General features: G+C 38.5%; 1 protein-coding gene across 2 annotated transcripts in view; it reads right to left on the bottom strand.

The window, feature by feature from the left end:
- NFATC3 (nuclear factor of activated T cells 3) overlaps positions 1-18,016 on the bottom strand; it is a 64,303-nt gene that overhangs the window by 28,102 nt on the left and 18,185 nt on the right. For both annotated transcript variants that reach the window (XM_058813348.1, XM_058813349.1), the window contains exon 3: positions 11,544-11,706. In XM_058813348.1, the coding sequence (XP_058669331.1) occupies positions 11,544-11,706 (163 nt within the window). The remainder of the gene's footprint in view (positions 1-11,543; positions 11,707-18,016) is intronic.

Genomic DNA, 18,016 nt, shown 5'->3' with positions numbered 1-18,016 from the left:
TGGCAAAGAAAATACTTCAAACCCCCAAATTCTGCAAATGGTAATTTATACATATTTCCATTTCTCAACTTCACATGTAACCACCAATGCAGTCAGTTACCATAAAACCACCTGTTGCTTGAGCTAACTGCAGCAACTCTGGTGCAACACTGAAACAGCAGAAAAAAATTATGAACTGAAACTAGAAGAAAAAGCCCATTTTATGATAGTACGTGGGTAATTTGTTAAGGAAACAAACATAAACAACAGTAACACCAGTTTCCTTTAACCCCTGTTATTATAAATCTGAAGCCTACAGAATATTTCTTACAAATCTTTTCCTTCACCTTGCTGCAACTGGCAGATTGATGCAGGCTGTAAGTTATATAATTGCTAAGCAGCACTGGAGCAGATTTACATTTCATTGACTTTGACATCAACTTATGTTCAAACGGGAGGGAGGGACAGACAGTCATTCTTTAAACGTGGTTTTGCCATGTCAATATTTTTGTCTCTAGGGAGAGTTATTTGGTCACACAACAATATTATCCAAGCTCTTTACACAACTAACACTTAAAAACCAAACAAAACATGTCAATTTAACTTACTTAGAAGAGTAATTTAAGCCAGTAGTCAGCGGCACACAAGCCCAAAGCACACCCACACCCAGCAGCCCCACTGCTGGTGCAGCACTCCTGGCAGGGAGTTTCATGGACCAAATGAAAGCCTGGTTTCTATATTCAAGTGGCAGCACCTACCAGGTCTGTCACTTTTATTAGAGCTTTCTCAGTCAAGAATAGAAATATACGTTTACACAGAAGTCTGGAAAGACTTTGTTTTGTCAAATATGTTATCCCTGGAGTTCTCAGTGAAAAGCGCTAAATCCACTTAAAAAACACCAAATCAAACCAAACCAAACTATCCCTTCAGCCACTGAATGGAGACAGTCTAGATTGTCAAAATTGCTTCCCATGTAAGTAAATGGTTACAGTAAAGAACCTCCTGTGACAGTCAGTGTACTGGCAGGTTTCTCTCCCTTCACTGTCAGAAGTCAACTATAAACTCCAGGAACATCAGGACCACAAGGAACTTTCCTCTTAGTGTTGCCATCACAGTGGAGCATAGGGACTGTTACACCAATTAAATATATACACATGCATAAGTTCCTTTTTATGCTTGATGCAGGACTCCAGTGTCCTTCCAGAAGTGTCTTTTTCATTAAATACCAAATGAATAATTTATTTTTTTTAATTAGTCTGAATTATTTTAGGAGTTTAAAGAAAATTAGGACACATATTAGTTTAGCATTACAGCAGCCATCTTGTCACAAGTTCTCAACACTGTGACTCCACCATCCATTTTCCTCAGAGTTAAAATTAAATCTTAACACAATGGAATACAGCCTAAATGTGACGTTAGTTAAATGTGTTCACTCTAATACTGGGAATTAAAAAAAATACAAGCCAGACCTATTCAAAAATTTGACTGACTTCCAAATGCGGTCACTGTGACAAAGCTAATTTCCAATTAAGGCTAATCTTCCCCATGCTGAACAATGGAAATGTACACAGCAGTTCTAGAGATACTGGTGATACCAGAGATAAGGAAGGGTGGGGGATACTTGTAAAACTAAGCTGGTCTCTCTACAGTGCATGAAGACCATCTTCTGCAGAGGACGCAGAGCAGGAGTTCAGTTTAGGAAGGTAAAACATCCCCCATGCCAGCAGTCACACTGGTATTGCCCAGGAGACTCTATGGCCATATACTCTGACAAGGTAGCAGAGACTTAAAAATATATACTTGGTATTGCAGGCAATTTACTGCTTTTATTCAAGGTCAAGTAAAAAGATAAACACCACGTCGCCCCACAAAGTAAAGGAATAAATATAACCAATGTGTGCAATACCTGTGGCAATAAAGTAAGCCAGGGAGTGGGAAAGGAAGAACAACCCCCATGTATTTCAGCACAGAGTGTAATTCAGGGCCTGACTGCACCAATGGAGCCTCATTAAAGGGAACATCCCAGCCTCAAGCAAGCAGGGACAGGCTGCAGTGTCCCTGTGCTCCCAGCAGCCACAGCCAACAGCCAGTGAGCTCAACAGGCCGTGCATGCTAACCAGACAGCCCGATGTGCTAGTGAAACTCAGGCAGCTGAAAGGATTGTGGATAGAAAACCCCCAAATTTATTACACAAATCTATGCTTCAGAATGAACATTTCCCCCTTAAATCTTGTGTAATAAGCAAGCTGGCAGTTCCAGGCTGACTTGCCATTATTGATGTAAAACCTACCTTGTGAATAATGAAAGAGAACTACAACCCCAAATCAACTTCGAATCAGGAAATATTATTTATTTAGGCATTTAAAATGCATTCCTTTTAAATACAGTTTTGCTCTCATTCAAAAAAATATTAATTGTTCTTAATTTCATTGACAGCAGGGTGATGCCTTCTTACCACCTTGTCTGCTTCATGCACAATTCTGTATGTTGAACAGCCCAAACATTTAAATCAGTAAAAATCCCTAACCTGCTAATTGTTTTTCAATGAAAATAAGTACTTAATTAACTTGGGAGAAAAAATACTATATTTTGTTTAAATACATAATGAAGCCATGAACCTTTAGTTCACCTTAGTAAAGAATATACACAAATAACACAGTGTGTTTTTACAGACCATAGGTATTTAAATAAACAGCATTTTACAACCTACTGGCAAGTGCTGCAGAATCAGCACCATGAGGAAGCATTATGGTAAGGCACTACAGTATCAGTGTGCTCAAGATTCAGTCATGGGTCACTTACAGAGGAACAGTAACCTGAACTACTGGCTGAGCCCTAGGAAGGCTTTCAGGTAAACCTCCCCTCCCAGCACTTATTCCAATAATGTGCAGTATTAGAGCTGCTCACTACAAACAAAAAATTGCTAGTTTTACTTTAAAAAAAGATATATATAGCACTTTCCCAGGAGCAGCAAACAGTGTGCTGCAGACAAGCAGTAAGTTACTGCACTGTGTCACCAGTGACCTCTAGAAACCCTCCCCTGTAACAGAATCCTGATCCACCACCCACTGCTCTGCCGAGGAAACTCAGCCAAGTTGTTTTTGTGTTTCTATATCGTTTCCATAGCAAAGGTCAGTGCCTGCGTAAGTTAAACTAAAGCTGGAAGGCTAAAGACTGAAGGTCACTACAGGATAAGCCACAAGGGCTTCACGCCAAAGCAGCTCCACAGTTACTACACTGCACACAGGAAACCCCTGCATGGCACTGCCACTTCAGGGCTTTTACCAAGCAACTACACAGGCAGGCACTTCAGGAGAGAGTTTTGGATCATCAAGAAGCTGTAGTTTATGCAACAAAAACACTGCTATGTTCTTAATGCACACGTGGAAAATCCTGTAAAAATCTGTCACGCTAGAGACTATATGGATTCATTTGATCACTAAAGACAGCACTATTTAAACTTGGAATTTTGGGGCAGTGGTGAGAACCTTTCCTTGCTGAGAAAAACAAAGAGGTCACCTTATTTTAGAGGCATCAACCTGCAAAAAATAAATTAGCATTTTTCCAGATTTCATGTAGATTATATTTGGACCATAGCTGGCTCACACATCATTGGTTCCATGCTCTTGTCTAAAGAAAACAGCAACTTGAAAAGCTTGTGAAAAGACTCTTTTTAGTCTCTAATACTTAAAATTTTTACCTCCTCATTCCACCTTTTTTTTTAATGAAGAAGGTTCTGTCCATGTTTTCTATTTATTGTTGCAGGCCAAGTCTTACCAATCTCTACTCAAGTGTAAAAGTGTCATTTCTTAAGACATACAACAAAGCTTGGAAAAAACATCCAAGAGCAAACAGACACCTCACAGTAACCAGGTACTTACAGACATCACTAGGATACTTGGAAATAGTCTGGGTTTTTGAATCAACATATCCAAAACCCCAAATACCTACTAGTGTCACTGAATCCAGAAATAATGTCAGCATTCCATACACCTACAGTTTCAGTCTCAGAAATTAAGAGAAAACATGGAACTGGGTGTGTGTGTGTATGGGGTGGTGGTGGTAGGGGAAAGATAATTTCATCAGTTAGGTTTTATGCTCAGCTATCAAGCATATTGTGATACCCAACAACATTCTGATGGTGTCAAAACCTATTTAATTGTATTTTTAAAGCATTTTTCCTGCAAAACTTTCCAGCATTTATTAGGAAATTGCCATGCTTAATCAAACATTCATTGAGGTTTAATACTAACGTTTTATGTGCCTTTTTTTTTTTGCTTGCTAATTGTGGATGAACATTTCAGTGCTCCTTTGCCTTTGCACAATTAATTCACTGCTTAGGGCATTACTGGATTGGTGAAGTAGGCTGATTAGAAAGAAAGCTTTTACATACAAATAGGCCTCCCTAAAAATAGGGCACAGTCTTGAAATACAATGCAAGGTTGACATCATCAAGTCCCTAAAGTTCACAATCCATCTTCACCAAATGCACCAGTATCTATACAGAGATCCTCAGCTCAAATGTGAAGAACAGGGAAGGAAACTCATCTGTGTAAAGACCTACAAGCACTTACTAAGCATTTAATTCAGATGGAGATTTCCAAGGCTCTTCAACACCTTGATATGAAAGGCAGCTTGTAAATAGTTATTTCCCCCTTGACACACTCACAGCAGCTGGATGCATTTCAGTGACTTCTGTATTCCTTCGAACACTCCCAGAGTGACAAGGTAAGGAGGACAAAAGAGAAGAATGCAGGCCCCATTGTAGAGGGTGAAAAGAAAGAGCTGTTCTCATGAATCAGCTGCTTCTTCCTTTTGCATTGGAAGACTGAGCTCACTATGAAACCTAAACAATCCTGAAGGAAAAGAACCTTCACTGCTTAAATTTCAGTCCACTTCAAAAGTAAAAGCCAATTTCTTTAAAAAAGAAATTATTTAAAGAAAAAACTGAACCATCTAAATGTTTGATCCTCTGAGAAAAGGGAGACATGACCCACAAGGCTGGAATCTTTTGGACAGTGGGATCAGAGAGGCACCAGTGAACGGCTTTGATCAATGGAACTTTTTCCTGCAGACATTTCTCCACAAGACTTTCCCTTTTGAGTGGTGTGCAGCAGCTGTCCTAAAGAACTGTGAGGATGGCTGGGTTTAAAAGCTGAAGGGCTATCTGCCAAGCTCAGCAGCACATCTATCAGCCATGACTTGGGATGACAAGTAAGGGATGACAAGGATCCAAGGGCATGAAGATGAACATAATTTAAAACAAAAGACACCATGACTAATGCCAGTGATACAATTTATTCTGAATTTATCAACAGCTGCATTTGGAAAAACTTGGAGCAAACCATGGGCATGAAATGAAGAAAGCAGAGCTCAGGGAAGCTACTGAAAGTCAAAATGACCTCAGTCATGCCTTGCAGCCTTGCAGAGGTGCAGTGAGTGCTGACCTATAATCTCCAGTGGACTGCTTAAAAGAGACAGCAGAAACTGATGGAAGGAAACTCCATTCAGATCTATCATGCAATACCCCAACTGCTGGCTCACAAAGTCTTAACAGCACATTGGATTCTTTTTATAATTTCATTCTGATTCTGCAGAGGTTATAATGTTACAAGAAGTTAAATGTCTGATTTTAAAGTTCAATACATTAAACCAAAACATCTATTTCAATCCCTTCCTGATGTGCAGTGCTATTTTCTGTTGCTTGATTATTTGGTGCACCTTTCCATCAAAGAAAAGGAAAAGCAAACACATCAGAAAAGTCATCCTTTGTGTTTTGTTAAATAAACTTATTAAGTAGACTGACTTCAAGACTTTAAAATAGTACAGACCTTTGCAATTGTGAAAAAAATAGTGACAGATAAAAGGAACAAACTTTAATAAACTATTAGGTAGGGGCACAAGTCCAATTAAAAACATTTTAAAGGTCATCACAAAAACAAACAGATCCTGCAAAGGACTAAAGCAAAAAGAGTAATGGCAAATATCAGTTCATTATTGGACGTGGTTCCATGTGTTTAGACATGTACAAAACATTCTTCAAGGTTTAAAAACTTGGATTTCTATTTCTGAAATCTCACACTTTTACACACTCTGCTTGCAGACAGGATTGGAAGGGTTTTAAATGCTGACTTCAGGTGTTTTTTGGGGGTGTTTTAGTCCTGTCCCATTTTACATTACACAAAAAAGAATATAATCTAATAGCTACAACAGTATTAGGCTAACAGAGTGCAGAATTGCCAGTCCCATGTAATCTGCCATCAAACCATCCATGTGCACTTGGCTCTACCACACTCTTGGAAAAATAACGGTGCTATTCCTGAAATACCAACTCCAAATGCTAATTATGCTATGGAGAGTTTTTGGACAAGCATTGCTGGGATAGGAAGAGGTTACTCCCACATAACATGTAGAAAAAAGAAAACTTTAATAAACCAATGATACAAAAAGCAGATGACTGTTTTTATTGGTTTTCACACCAATTACTGCATTTTCTAGAGTGAGTACAGGCATCCCTTTTGCTATCGCTTTTTGGGATTCTGAAGCAGAAGATGCCTAAATCAAACTGTTCTTGAAAGATACATAGGTTTAGAATCTCATCCAAAGGTCAATGCTTTTTGCCATTACACAGTTCACACAGGCTGAGATTTACCTTCTGCGTTTTAGATTTATTGGCAGGTTGCTGTCACCAATCAACAGGAGGCAACTAGAGCTGGGATACAGCCTGCCTTCTGGTGAGGGACAAACCAGGAAAAAATTCACGACAAACATGAAAATTAGAGAGTGGAAGGCAGGAAGAATGGGAAGGGTTGCAAAACACAGAAAAAGAGTGCTGTTTATTGGACATAGAGAAGAGGGAGAATTCCAATATTATACCTAATATTCAAGTAGTTACATGCATGAGCCACAGGGAACAGCTGGGAAAAGGTGACAGCAACAGAATTACAGGCCAGGAAACATACACTCGTTTAGACAATGCTTTGTTAATTTACTTGTATCAGATCATCTGCCATTGCCTGGATAGATCCTGTCTTGTTGGTTGCAGTTTCTTCCATCAGGACTCAGGCAGAGTATGACAGGCTTTTTGAGAACACATTCCTGTCTCAGAACTTTCAAAGCAGTTCAAAGGGAGTTTACTTTTGCTCAATTAGTTTACTTTTTTCAGCCATAGCAGCGCTTATCTTGACTTCAAGCTCTGCAATCACTTTAAACAGAGCTGACACAGATCTCCATGAAACCCTACACAAAAAACTCTGCTTGTCAGTGAGTAGCAGTGCGTAGCCATCTAAATAAACTGGCTTTTATTTAATATTGCTTTCATTTTTGATCTTACATCTTTTTTTTAGCTGCAGAACTGCTGAGTTGTTCATATGGATTCCACAATGCATCCCCTCCTCTGTTACTGTGAATCTGCTACAGGAATAATTCTGCTTATGGCAGAGGAACAGAATGATTCTATGCTTAAGCCCTTTGCAGTACAGGAAAAAGACACTTTTGGCCCAGGCAAATTCTTAACAGCCAAACAGCTTAACTCCAAATCTATCATGCATACCCAGGGTGTGAGTGGGTTCTAGACAGTGTCTGCTGCTACACCATCAGCTGTACAACCAATTACCCATCACAGTTCATACCTACACCTGACTGCCACAGTGGCCCCAGGACAGACACTGCTTGCACACAGAGAGGTGCTAAGGAGCAGCTGTGAGCCCACAGTCCCCCAGTACATCACTCTGTGTGGTTACAAGAAGACCAGCATGGACATCACCTTCTTCTCTAGCAACAAGACAAAAAAATAAAAGGAAATACTACTTCTTGTGCACAACACAGGCTTTATGATTTACTACCAAAATATGTCATTAATTTAAAATCCTTGAGCTCAGAAAATTGCAGAAAATTACATGAGTAACAGGAACACAATACATAAGACAAGTTTGTTGTTTATTTAAAAAAGAAAAGTTCATTTAGATCAGAAAACTAGGATACAAAAGTAAAAAACCCCAAACTATCCCAAATAGATTCTTATCAGGTGCCCACCTGCTCTAAAAGGCTTTTCTGTTTTTGATCATAAGCATTACCCAAGTGAGGTCTCATGAAGAACCCTACCAGTTCAGACAGAAGAAAACTCATTCTAGCAAATTCTAAGTGCAAACATGATTTTATTTATACCCGTGGGAAGGGTGGAAATTCAAGCAATGATGACTATTCATTTGGAGTTGGATAAAATGTGACAGCTACTTGTTTAAAAGGCTCCTAGATGGGTGAATTGCAGACTCTAACCTATGAATTAGAATGGTAAAATTAGGGAGTGCTCAGAGGCTGTCTCCTGGCAATGCACTACAAAATTTCCACATCATTTGGATGACAAAAGCTCAACATGCCACCTTTCTCCTTGCAAACCTTTCTGCTATATTATTTATTCCTTCCCTGTGTAAACTGTCAGCATTATCATGCAGATTCTCCACCAAGGTAAAAGAAACTGTTCCAGATGACAAGGATTAGCTGGAACATACTCCCAAGAAAGCAGAGCTTAAAATGAAAGTTATCTGCTGCTTAGAACATTTAGCATTAAAAAAAAGCTAAAAACAAGGGAACATCATTATAGAATTAGCTTTCTTAAAGTTAAGAGATATACAAAGCAAAGCATGATGCTCCACTTATTTAATTTCCTCCCATTTGGAAATAAGCTGATTAAATGTACTCACAACTGATGATGCCAAATTTGTCAGAAGCTTAGTGTCCTAGCAACAGGTGTGGTGCAGTATTAGTAATAGATTAATGACATGCACTAATACATTAAAGGCTTGAAGCCATGTACTATCTTAAAATCTTTATTTTAAATGATACATCAAGTGCATATGCAGAACTACAGAGGCTTCACAGTTTGGAGGTTAAATACTCCAGCTTTCTATAATATAATGTTCAAAAGCAAAACAAGTTGTGTAAGAAGGAAAAGCACAGAGGCCTTCAAGCACCCAAAGATGTGGCAGTTAGACTTGACAACCACTGTAGGTCTGCTCCAATTAAAGGATTCTATTCTCTTTACCCAGCTCCTTTCTGATCTCTGACACTGGTAAACACACAGTCATTTCACACAGGAAAATGTGGAGTGCTTTACTGCAATGATCACACACATGAAGTGATTGCTCTAAAGCTAAGAGCACCAAAAAGAAAAGTCAGAAAGAAGTAGTAGTGCATGCTATGATGTGGATTTCTGGAATAAGCTTCCAGAAGTACTGGAAAACATTTCAGTTTGTATGAAAGTAATATCCACCTGCTTACAGATATTAGTATTACCTGTTCCAAATTTGGCCTTTCCCATGCTATTTTTCCAAGCAGTAAGTAAAAAGTAAATACAAATCAATGCTTTGTTTCATAACAGCTTCCTATCTCCTATCAAACACAACAATTAATTTGCAGTCCAGCTGGAAGAGAGAGACCAAATTGCAAAGTTGAATATTAATTTGCATTTGCATTCATTTTAATTTAGAGAGACAAAGTACAATGCATGTGTTGAAGTGTAAGACTGTCAGACACATAAATGCCATCCTCATTTTCAACACAGCATTTTCATATAGCAAGGTATTTCACAATTTCAATGCAAATAAATAGCTTTTAAAATCATTGCTGTAAGTCACCCACTACAGATGTTTCTTCTAATTTGCATTACTGCAGTTAGAAGCATCCAGTACTGCAGCTTAGAATCATCTAGTGCTGTAAGCAAAAGAAAGCCTACATATTTGTCAAATCTTGCAAATCGCAGCATAAATTCCCTTAATGCAAATATTAGAGCAAGACAAACACCCAGAGAAAAAAATTAAACAATATTGAATGAGGTTCACAGCAGTTCAGGAAAGATTTATTTTGTCAGCTAAAATCTCTCAGGTTTCTGTCTTCATTAATGATGTGTTAAATTCCTCTGAGAGCACCTTGGCATGTGGAAGTTGTGTCTACTTGTCCTCCACTGACTGAAGCAACACACCACTCCACATGAAGGAACGTGTCTTGCCAGCTTTCCAACCCCAGCCTAGGCCAGGCATCCTCAAATTTCTCTACTTTGCAGCACACACTTCCCTAAGAAGCACCTGACCTTGTCTCTGCTGTGCTAAGAAACCCTGTGGTCTGACAAAAGGAGAGAATTGCAGCTGGTTAGGCCACAGCATTGTGAGAAGAAACACACTGAGCAGCTTTGCAGGGAACATGAAAGCTGGATGAAGAGCTCAACCTGAGAACTGCAATGGAAAAACAAGGAAAGACATTCAAGAAAGAAGATGGGATGCAGATAACCAACTCTTTTTAGAGGGAGAGAAAGGAATGATGCAAAGACTTGAAGAGGAAAAAAGGTGTAAAATGAAAAATTTCAAGGTAAGCTAACAGAGAAGAAACAGTGATGAGCAGCCCAAAGAATATGATTAGGAGTCAGGCTGAAGAAATTCATCAGATGAAGAGCCTGGAAGCAGAGGCTGCTTAGACAAATTAATAACAGCAGATCATCCAAGACACTTAAACTCTGCTAGTATATCTTCATTGATATAGATGAAATGTAATGATGTAAATTTCACAATTTACTGACACAATTCACTTGCCAAAGAGGAGGAATAAAATAAGGGGGAAAAGTGATAACATGTTTATACTACAGTAAGAGTAGGAGAAAGAATGAGGATGGATTATGGCAATCCTATCAGCACTTTGCATCTGGTCTCCAATAGTAATGAGTCACTTTTGACTACTGGAAGAGGATAAATATATAAAATACATTTTTAATGTCTAGACTGTAGCAAAATATTTAAGACTGAAACACTGACTTTATTGGAAAAGAACATGAAATATTTCCTCCTGGATTTGGAGGAAAAGACAAAACCTGCTGCAACCTTCATGTAATCAGATTTTTCTCCCCTCCTTTTTTAATAAGGATTTTGTAACTGCTGTCTGATTTGACTTATAAACAAGCCATTAAATTTTGTCTTAACCTGGCTTGGAATTAATATAAAGACCATTAAGCAATACTGAGGTAAGTGAAGGGACACTGCTTTCACCTAAGGATGTGGCAAACATAAACAAGGCATCTTAAGGAGCCCCACAGTTTCTCAGCACCATTTGCCCATGTTCGGTGAATGAGGGTGGGTTTCATTCCAAGCTGTGTGAGCCAGCTGACACAATGAATATCAAAGGAGACATCAGTGACTGTCCCTAAGCAACCCAGAAATCTCCCCAGCACAGAGCAAGATATTTGTGTACACACCTGAACACTCCAAGTGAGAGAGCAGCACATCACATCTCATGCACACAGTTATTCTAACCAGACCAAACCCACATATCTTTCTCTTCAAAGAGAGTATGATGCCAAAGCCAAGTCTAATTTACCAGGACCTTACATCTTATTCTGAGCTCAACAAGAACTGGTTTTATTGGTCAGTGTTTTCAAAATAGTTACCATCATATTTAAGGGACAAAATCTTGCCCAGGAAGGCTATAAGCTTCACAAAAGGTAACAATTCACAGCATTGTAAATACCAGGAGCTGTAGTTTAAAAATTACCTTCTATTAAAGAAAGCCAGACTTCCTACCTTTACTACAGGGTGTCCTCCAGTAGATGCTTTCACTGCTCCTCTGCTTCCTTCTGTTTCATAGTGAGCTCTGTGATGAGTTTTAGGCTGGACTTCTATTTTCAGTTCACACTGCCCATAATGGCTTGGTAAAGGCCAGTCAAGAGGTGGCAATGAAGATGTGCTGCAATCAAGATAAGGACATGTGGTTACACAAACGGTGCCACCTGGCACAGCACAAAGCCTTCACTGTAAAACACAGACAATGATGTCACTTCCCTAACAAATGATAATCCAACGAGAATAACTATCATCTTAAAATTGTTATGTGAAAAAACACAGTTTTGCTGGTACATTAAAATCTTGAACTAGAATGGAATTTCTTGAGCAAAAGAAAGGTACTCTACGACCTCCCAGTTCCACACTTCCAGTGCTACTCTATGCCTTTAAATTCACTTTTTAACCTTAAGTATATCAGCAAGCAAATTCAAATGTGGTTTAGGGGGAACAGTGTAAACTGAATCTGACAGTCATGAAGTTTTAACTCTGCACTGTCTTACAGCTTGCTGTATTTGCTTTCCTTTGGCAAGCACTGCATTTTGTTAGCTATCATTAAAATGAACACTATTATTCTATCTAGCCATAAAGACTTACTGCAGCAGGCAACAGAGACATCCAAAGTTGTGTTCAGCTTGTCCACAGACACACCCTTACATACAGTAGCAAAGTCACTCCAGGGAAGAACAAAATACAGTAATAGAAATAACATGGAAGAACCTCAAACTAATATTTACCTACCCTTTTACCTGCACAGATTTATAGACTTAACATTCTAATAAGATGATGAACAGTCAGATTCAAGCCAGTAATTACCTCGCAGAGTAAATTCAATTAGGAGCATTTAAAAGTGAAAATCTTTTTATCTCTTATGTACCCAAATTTCTCTGTTAAAATAGCTGGTATACACTGGACAGATATGGTACATGAGAGAACTCTGTTAATGCATCACAGTCTATAACAATTATTGGGAGCTATTACTGGAAGTTGAATGGTAAATCCAATCAAGAAAAAAAGTATTTGTTGATCATGACCACTCTCCATACAGTGTCTCAGAGAGATTTACTCCTCCTGCAATTAATTAACAATAATGTGGCACAAGTTGTATCAGACTCACATTATCTTCTGAAAAAATATTTGGCATACTAGGACAAACATGGAGACAAGAAAATAACCAACTCTCAAAATTTTGTCATTCTTTGAAAACAAAAAGAAAATAAAAATAAAAAAAACCAGCATAAGTGAGCAAGGAAGAGGACTGTGCACGTGCAGATGCCTAAAATGCTAAAAAAAATTGCAAGAAATTCCCCAGTAAATGACACAGCTTTTGAGGCTGCACTGCATCAAACAGATGTTCTCTAGAAGCAGCTGGTCTGACAGTTACAGCTGCTTCCCTTTTGATGTTGGATACCCAAACTGTTGTTTCTCTCTGAATATCTTCCTTGCCATCTCTATCCAGCAATGAATTCTTTACAGCTTTTAGGGTACTCTGTCATGCACCTTCCTGCCTTGTAGGGTATCAGTTTTATGTATTTTTGCTTCCACATCATCCTTACACGTTTTTTAGACAAATACTATAGAGGTACACATTGAACCAAATCAGTGATCTAACCTGGGTTCATTTTGAAATGTAAATTCTTTAATCCTATTAATTTAACAAAGTCCTAGTTGCCTACGCACCTTCAAGCAGAACTAAGGGGTGGGAAACAGAGTGGGAACTTCCTAGCCAGCACTGTCACCTTCCTAAAGTCATAGAAACCCACAAGACTGCACATTAGATCAATTAAAAAACCCAACAGAATACAATCTACAAACTCTTGGGATTTTTTGTTTTTTGTTATTTTTTTTTTTTAATTCTATGTACAATTCAATATCAAATGAGAAAAATTATGTCAGCTTTTGGGGTACAAGAAGTAACAAACTTGCATATGTTTTGAATAGTTTTTCATATGAAGCAATGCTATTTTGTACCAGATGCTGAATATGGGAAAACAGTCTGAAGCTGCCAGCTTTACTGCGTGTAAGGATCTGCTCTCAAGAAAATATTATTCAGTCTACACTGATAGGTGAGGATCAGCAGTAGAACTGCTAGATTTAATTCACCACAGTTATCAGCTGTCAACTGTGCACTGAGGTTCACTGAACTTGTGCTCAATCTCTGATAGTGCAGAACTTCAATTCAATTTATAGTGGTGTATTGCTCTTAAAGTATCTGGAACATGTTGAAGAATAAGCAGCTCAGCTGCTTCAGAAATGAACAAGTACTTTTCTGTCTCTCCCCAGCTTACACAGCATGACAGCTCTGTGTTATTGATAAAGACACCTAACTTTCTATTCAGAACCCAGATCAGCTGCTGGCCATGAGGGGTTTTTCAAGTTATTTTAGAACAAAAGATTAGGAAAAATAACAACTCATGTTTTAAAGTCCTTCACTTTTCAGTCTTGATGGGGAAGGAACTTGCTTGTAGATATTTCCATGTTTCATTAGTAAATTCTACCCAGTTTGGTGCCAAATTACTGTTAGAACAGCTTGGGACTTAACTTCTGTGAAAGGCTTTCTCTCTCTTTTTTTAAATGGAAAACCTTATTAGCAATGCAATAACCTACTAGTAAATGACCAAATCACATCAGGACAGGGAAGTCATGAGTGACAGTCATTCTAAAGCTTTCATGAAATCAAATCTTTGCATATTGTTGAAACAGCACCAATCTGTAAACCTACAAATGTTCTTCTGGAAATACCAAGGGAGTTTTACGAGCTGATTAATGCAGGTCTCAGAAAGCTCATACTCATATATATCACATCAAGACTAAAGACTTTGGAGAACAGCAGCTATTAAAGGGAACTCAGAGCTAAAGAAAGAACCCCTTGGCAGCATTTTCAGCAGAAACAACAGCATTTGAAGGTATCATGTAATTGATTTTATCAATATTAATCTAACAGATACCTTCTTCTCTGCAACCATTACCTCCAAAACAGAACTGACTGATGAGGAAACAACTGATGTTCAGCATAAGAACAGCCAGACATGTCCAGAAGGATTTGAGCATTCAGAGCTGTAAAAGGCAGGGTGTGCTCATGGGTGACTCTGCCCCTCTGCCATAGGAAGAAGCCTGGGGCAGAAACAGGATTTGCTTTGACTGTGGCTCCAGAGCAGTGTGTGTGGGACACAAGGAAGAACAAAGCCTATGGGACTCATTAACATAATTCAGCTAAAAACAATTACCTTCCACTTGTAGCACTGTTTTTGAACACAGGTGCAACTGACACAAAAGCTCATTTTAGCCACTCTGTATGAAAATGTTCCTACCTCCTTGTAGCTACTAATTCTAGTAGCAACCTTTCAAAGATACCCCTTAGTACCTCCAGATAGTTGTGAAAGTTCACTGGTTGAGATTCCCAAATCTACTAGAGAGATACTTTTATTAACTTTTAGTTGCAGCAAAAATAATTTTCCACTTAAAACTCCTCCCAACATTTCAAAAGAGAAAAAGCTCACTGACCATACAATGGCTATTCCACATTTTTTCCTCATCCCAAGTTTTTGCAGAGATGAACCCACAGTGTATTCTGCGACAAGTCAGTGTTGCAAGACAGCAACCCCCTGAGAATTTCAAATCATAACTATGATCCAATACTATGGTTTTCAAGGTCTCTTGCAGAGCCAAGATACTGCTGTGGCTGCTCTTCACTGCCTAGAACAAAGCCATATTCTCCCTGATGGTGAAATTCTGAAGTTAAGGGATTTGGGGCCATTCCAGCTGCCACAGTGGCCTATCAATAGAGTTTATTCATAATACCATTCTGCTCCTGGCAGAACAGTTCACATTGCTGTCAGAGTACTGGTACAGTGAACTGCCATGGGGAAATCTCTGTTCCATCATCCCAGAGCAAAGCAGAGAGAGGAATAACAGGTACAAGCACTAAGGTCCTGCACTAAACACTACCTGAATTTCCCTGGATTCAGTAATGGTGTGCAAACATTACAGTGATAGCGTTGCTTATTAAAAACCTGAAAGGGTCAAAGTTCCTTTGCTTGTCTCACTTAAGTGGGTTCTTATCTTCAAAGTCAGTCATTTGCAAACATTTTCATTTTAAAGTTTTGCTAGTAGAATAGCTGGTGTTATTTCTATTTATCAGAAATAGGTGATAAATACTTGGCAGACTAACTTCGTCTATAGAAATCTTTCAACCTGAGTGCAGTTCTTAAAATTAAGACTGAAGGCCCAAAACAGTTATGATAAAAATAGGACAGAATTCTGTTCGTCTCTATTCTTTGGATTTCCAAGAGAAAGATTCAAACAAAAGAAACAGTTTCCTCAAGTATTCCACTATCTACCACTTTATGTAAACTATTTTTTTTCCTGAATGAGTTAATTACATTGTCAGCCATCCTAGTTTTCAGCAGTAAAATACTCTCAAGCTACCATTACATGTCCACCATTAAAATGATTTCTGAGCTGTAAATATGTCTGTTAAAGCCTGTTTGTTCATTACCACTAGGACAAAAAAACTATTTGATGTCCCATCACTTCTCAGTGTCATAGATTAAATTAATGACAAAACAGTCTGGAGACAAACACCAATTTATGTAGTAGTTTTGAAATCAATGTGTAAGTCTCTGTGAATTCCATGAGGCAAGTAAAGGAAACTAGGTCTTATTTCAAGATTTTTGACCATTAATGAATATTGCCTGGTTATCTTCCAGACACAAAAGCACCATTTGTTGCCATCAAACACCGTGGGGCCAAACAAAGAAAAAAAAAAAAGAATGACTCATTAAGTTTACTACCCTGCAAATGCCTGTTTGCTTGAGACACAAATTAGATTCTCAAGATCCACTTGACCAAACCTAAAATCTACTGTTCCACTAGTCATTCATGTTAAAATAGAAAGTTTAAAGCAAAAGATAATCAAGGCTTTTAAAACGCAAAAATACCAGAACTGCCATGATTTCCAATTGCATCAGAGAGCACTTTTCTAACAGCCCCATGTTACCTGCACCAGGGCTGGCCATGCCTGTGATGGTCCTTAACTCCACAATGCCACAACCAAGGTCAGCACCAGCAATGCTCCTGATCTCTTATGAATTGTACTTGCAGAGTGAAGTCCTCACCAAAGGTATTGTATTATATCACCTGCTCAGCAGAGACTTCAAGGTGATCTCTAGACTCTTTTTATTCCCCTTGTTCGAGTAAAAAAGCACTGTAAAACAGACCTTTTTTTCACTTTCTGGAACTCTTACAACTCAAACTCAAACAGCAAGTATGAAAGAAAGTGATAAAATCAGCACATTTGTGGAATGCTGGAGTAAAATGCTAGTGGGAAGGTTGCATCTACTATCACTACATTAAGATCCCAATAAAGGGTTTTTTAATTGGAGGGGAAGGAAAACATGAGAAACATGTCTTTCCCATCACCCTGTGGGGAGGCTGAAAGAAAGAGGTAACTTAAACAGCAACCAGAATAACCATGTAATAAATAAAATTACCGAGTTAGTTGCTGAATATTCTGCAGAATGACCAACTGAGTCTGCCATCACAGCAGGTGAGTGACACCATCAGCAGCCACCTGCACTATTCCCTGTTCAGAAGCTGCTGCCTAGCTCTCTCACTTGGAGGAAGGAATTGCTGCAGTGGCCCTGCCCAAGCCCTTGCCCACACTTCTCTTTGACAAGGAGCAGAAATGGACTTGGGCCATGTAATACACAGACATTTCTCATATGCCACTGACTGGCAGATTATGAGTTTCTGTGACCAAATAACAAGCAGTCATCAAAGAAACCAGGCTGGATGGCATGTGAAATATGACTAATGTTCAAAAGCATCTATACATTTTTAGATTTTCTTAAGCATTGCACACTTAGTGAAAACAGAAGAATGAGGAAAACATGGTAAGGCCTGACAGATAAAATAGATAACAGATTTACAAAACTTTAGAGAGCACTCAGAGCAGAAGGTGCTACCTACACATTTCACACCACAGAACATGGAAGGCAAATCACTCCCCTTCTCCCAGGGGTCAGTTATTACAGCTGGGTGTGTACTTATTTTATCTGCTTGGAATCAATACTGCTGTTTACTTCATGCACTACTTTGTGCTTGACAACACAATCAAGACATTAACAAGTACACTATTTTTACTATATCTTGTAATTTATACTACAATTAATACAATTGTACATACATTATGGAATAAACACATAAATAACAATTACATAATTCTTTATGACAACTAATATACTCACTTTTGGTCACCATCATCAACTATTTAGAAACAGAGGGTCTTGCATTTCATTTTTATTTATAAAATGTAAGGGTCAAATTAGGTTTATAAGAATCAAAATTACAAAATACAATATGACAGAATGGAAGGTTTTACCTGCTGAAGATGCACACTGCCATAGCCCCTGAGGAACAGGTTACAACTGCTAAGT

This window comes from Ammospiza caudacuta, chromosome 13, assembly GCF_027887145.1.
Source record: "Ammospiza caudacuta isolate bAmmCau1 chromosome 13, bAmmCau1.pri, whole genome shotgun sequence".
NCBI lineage: Eukaryota > Metazoa > Chordata > Aves > Passeriformes > Passerellidae > Ammospiza > Ammospiza caudacuta.
Note: the sequence above shows the minus strand (reverse complement) of the source record. Positions and strands in the feature narration are given on the sequence as shown.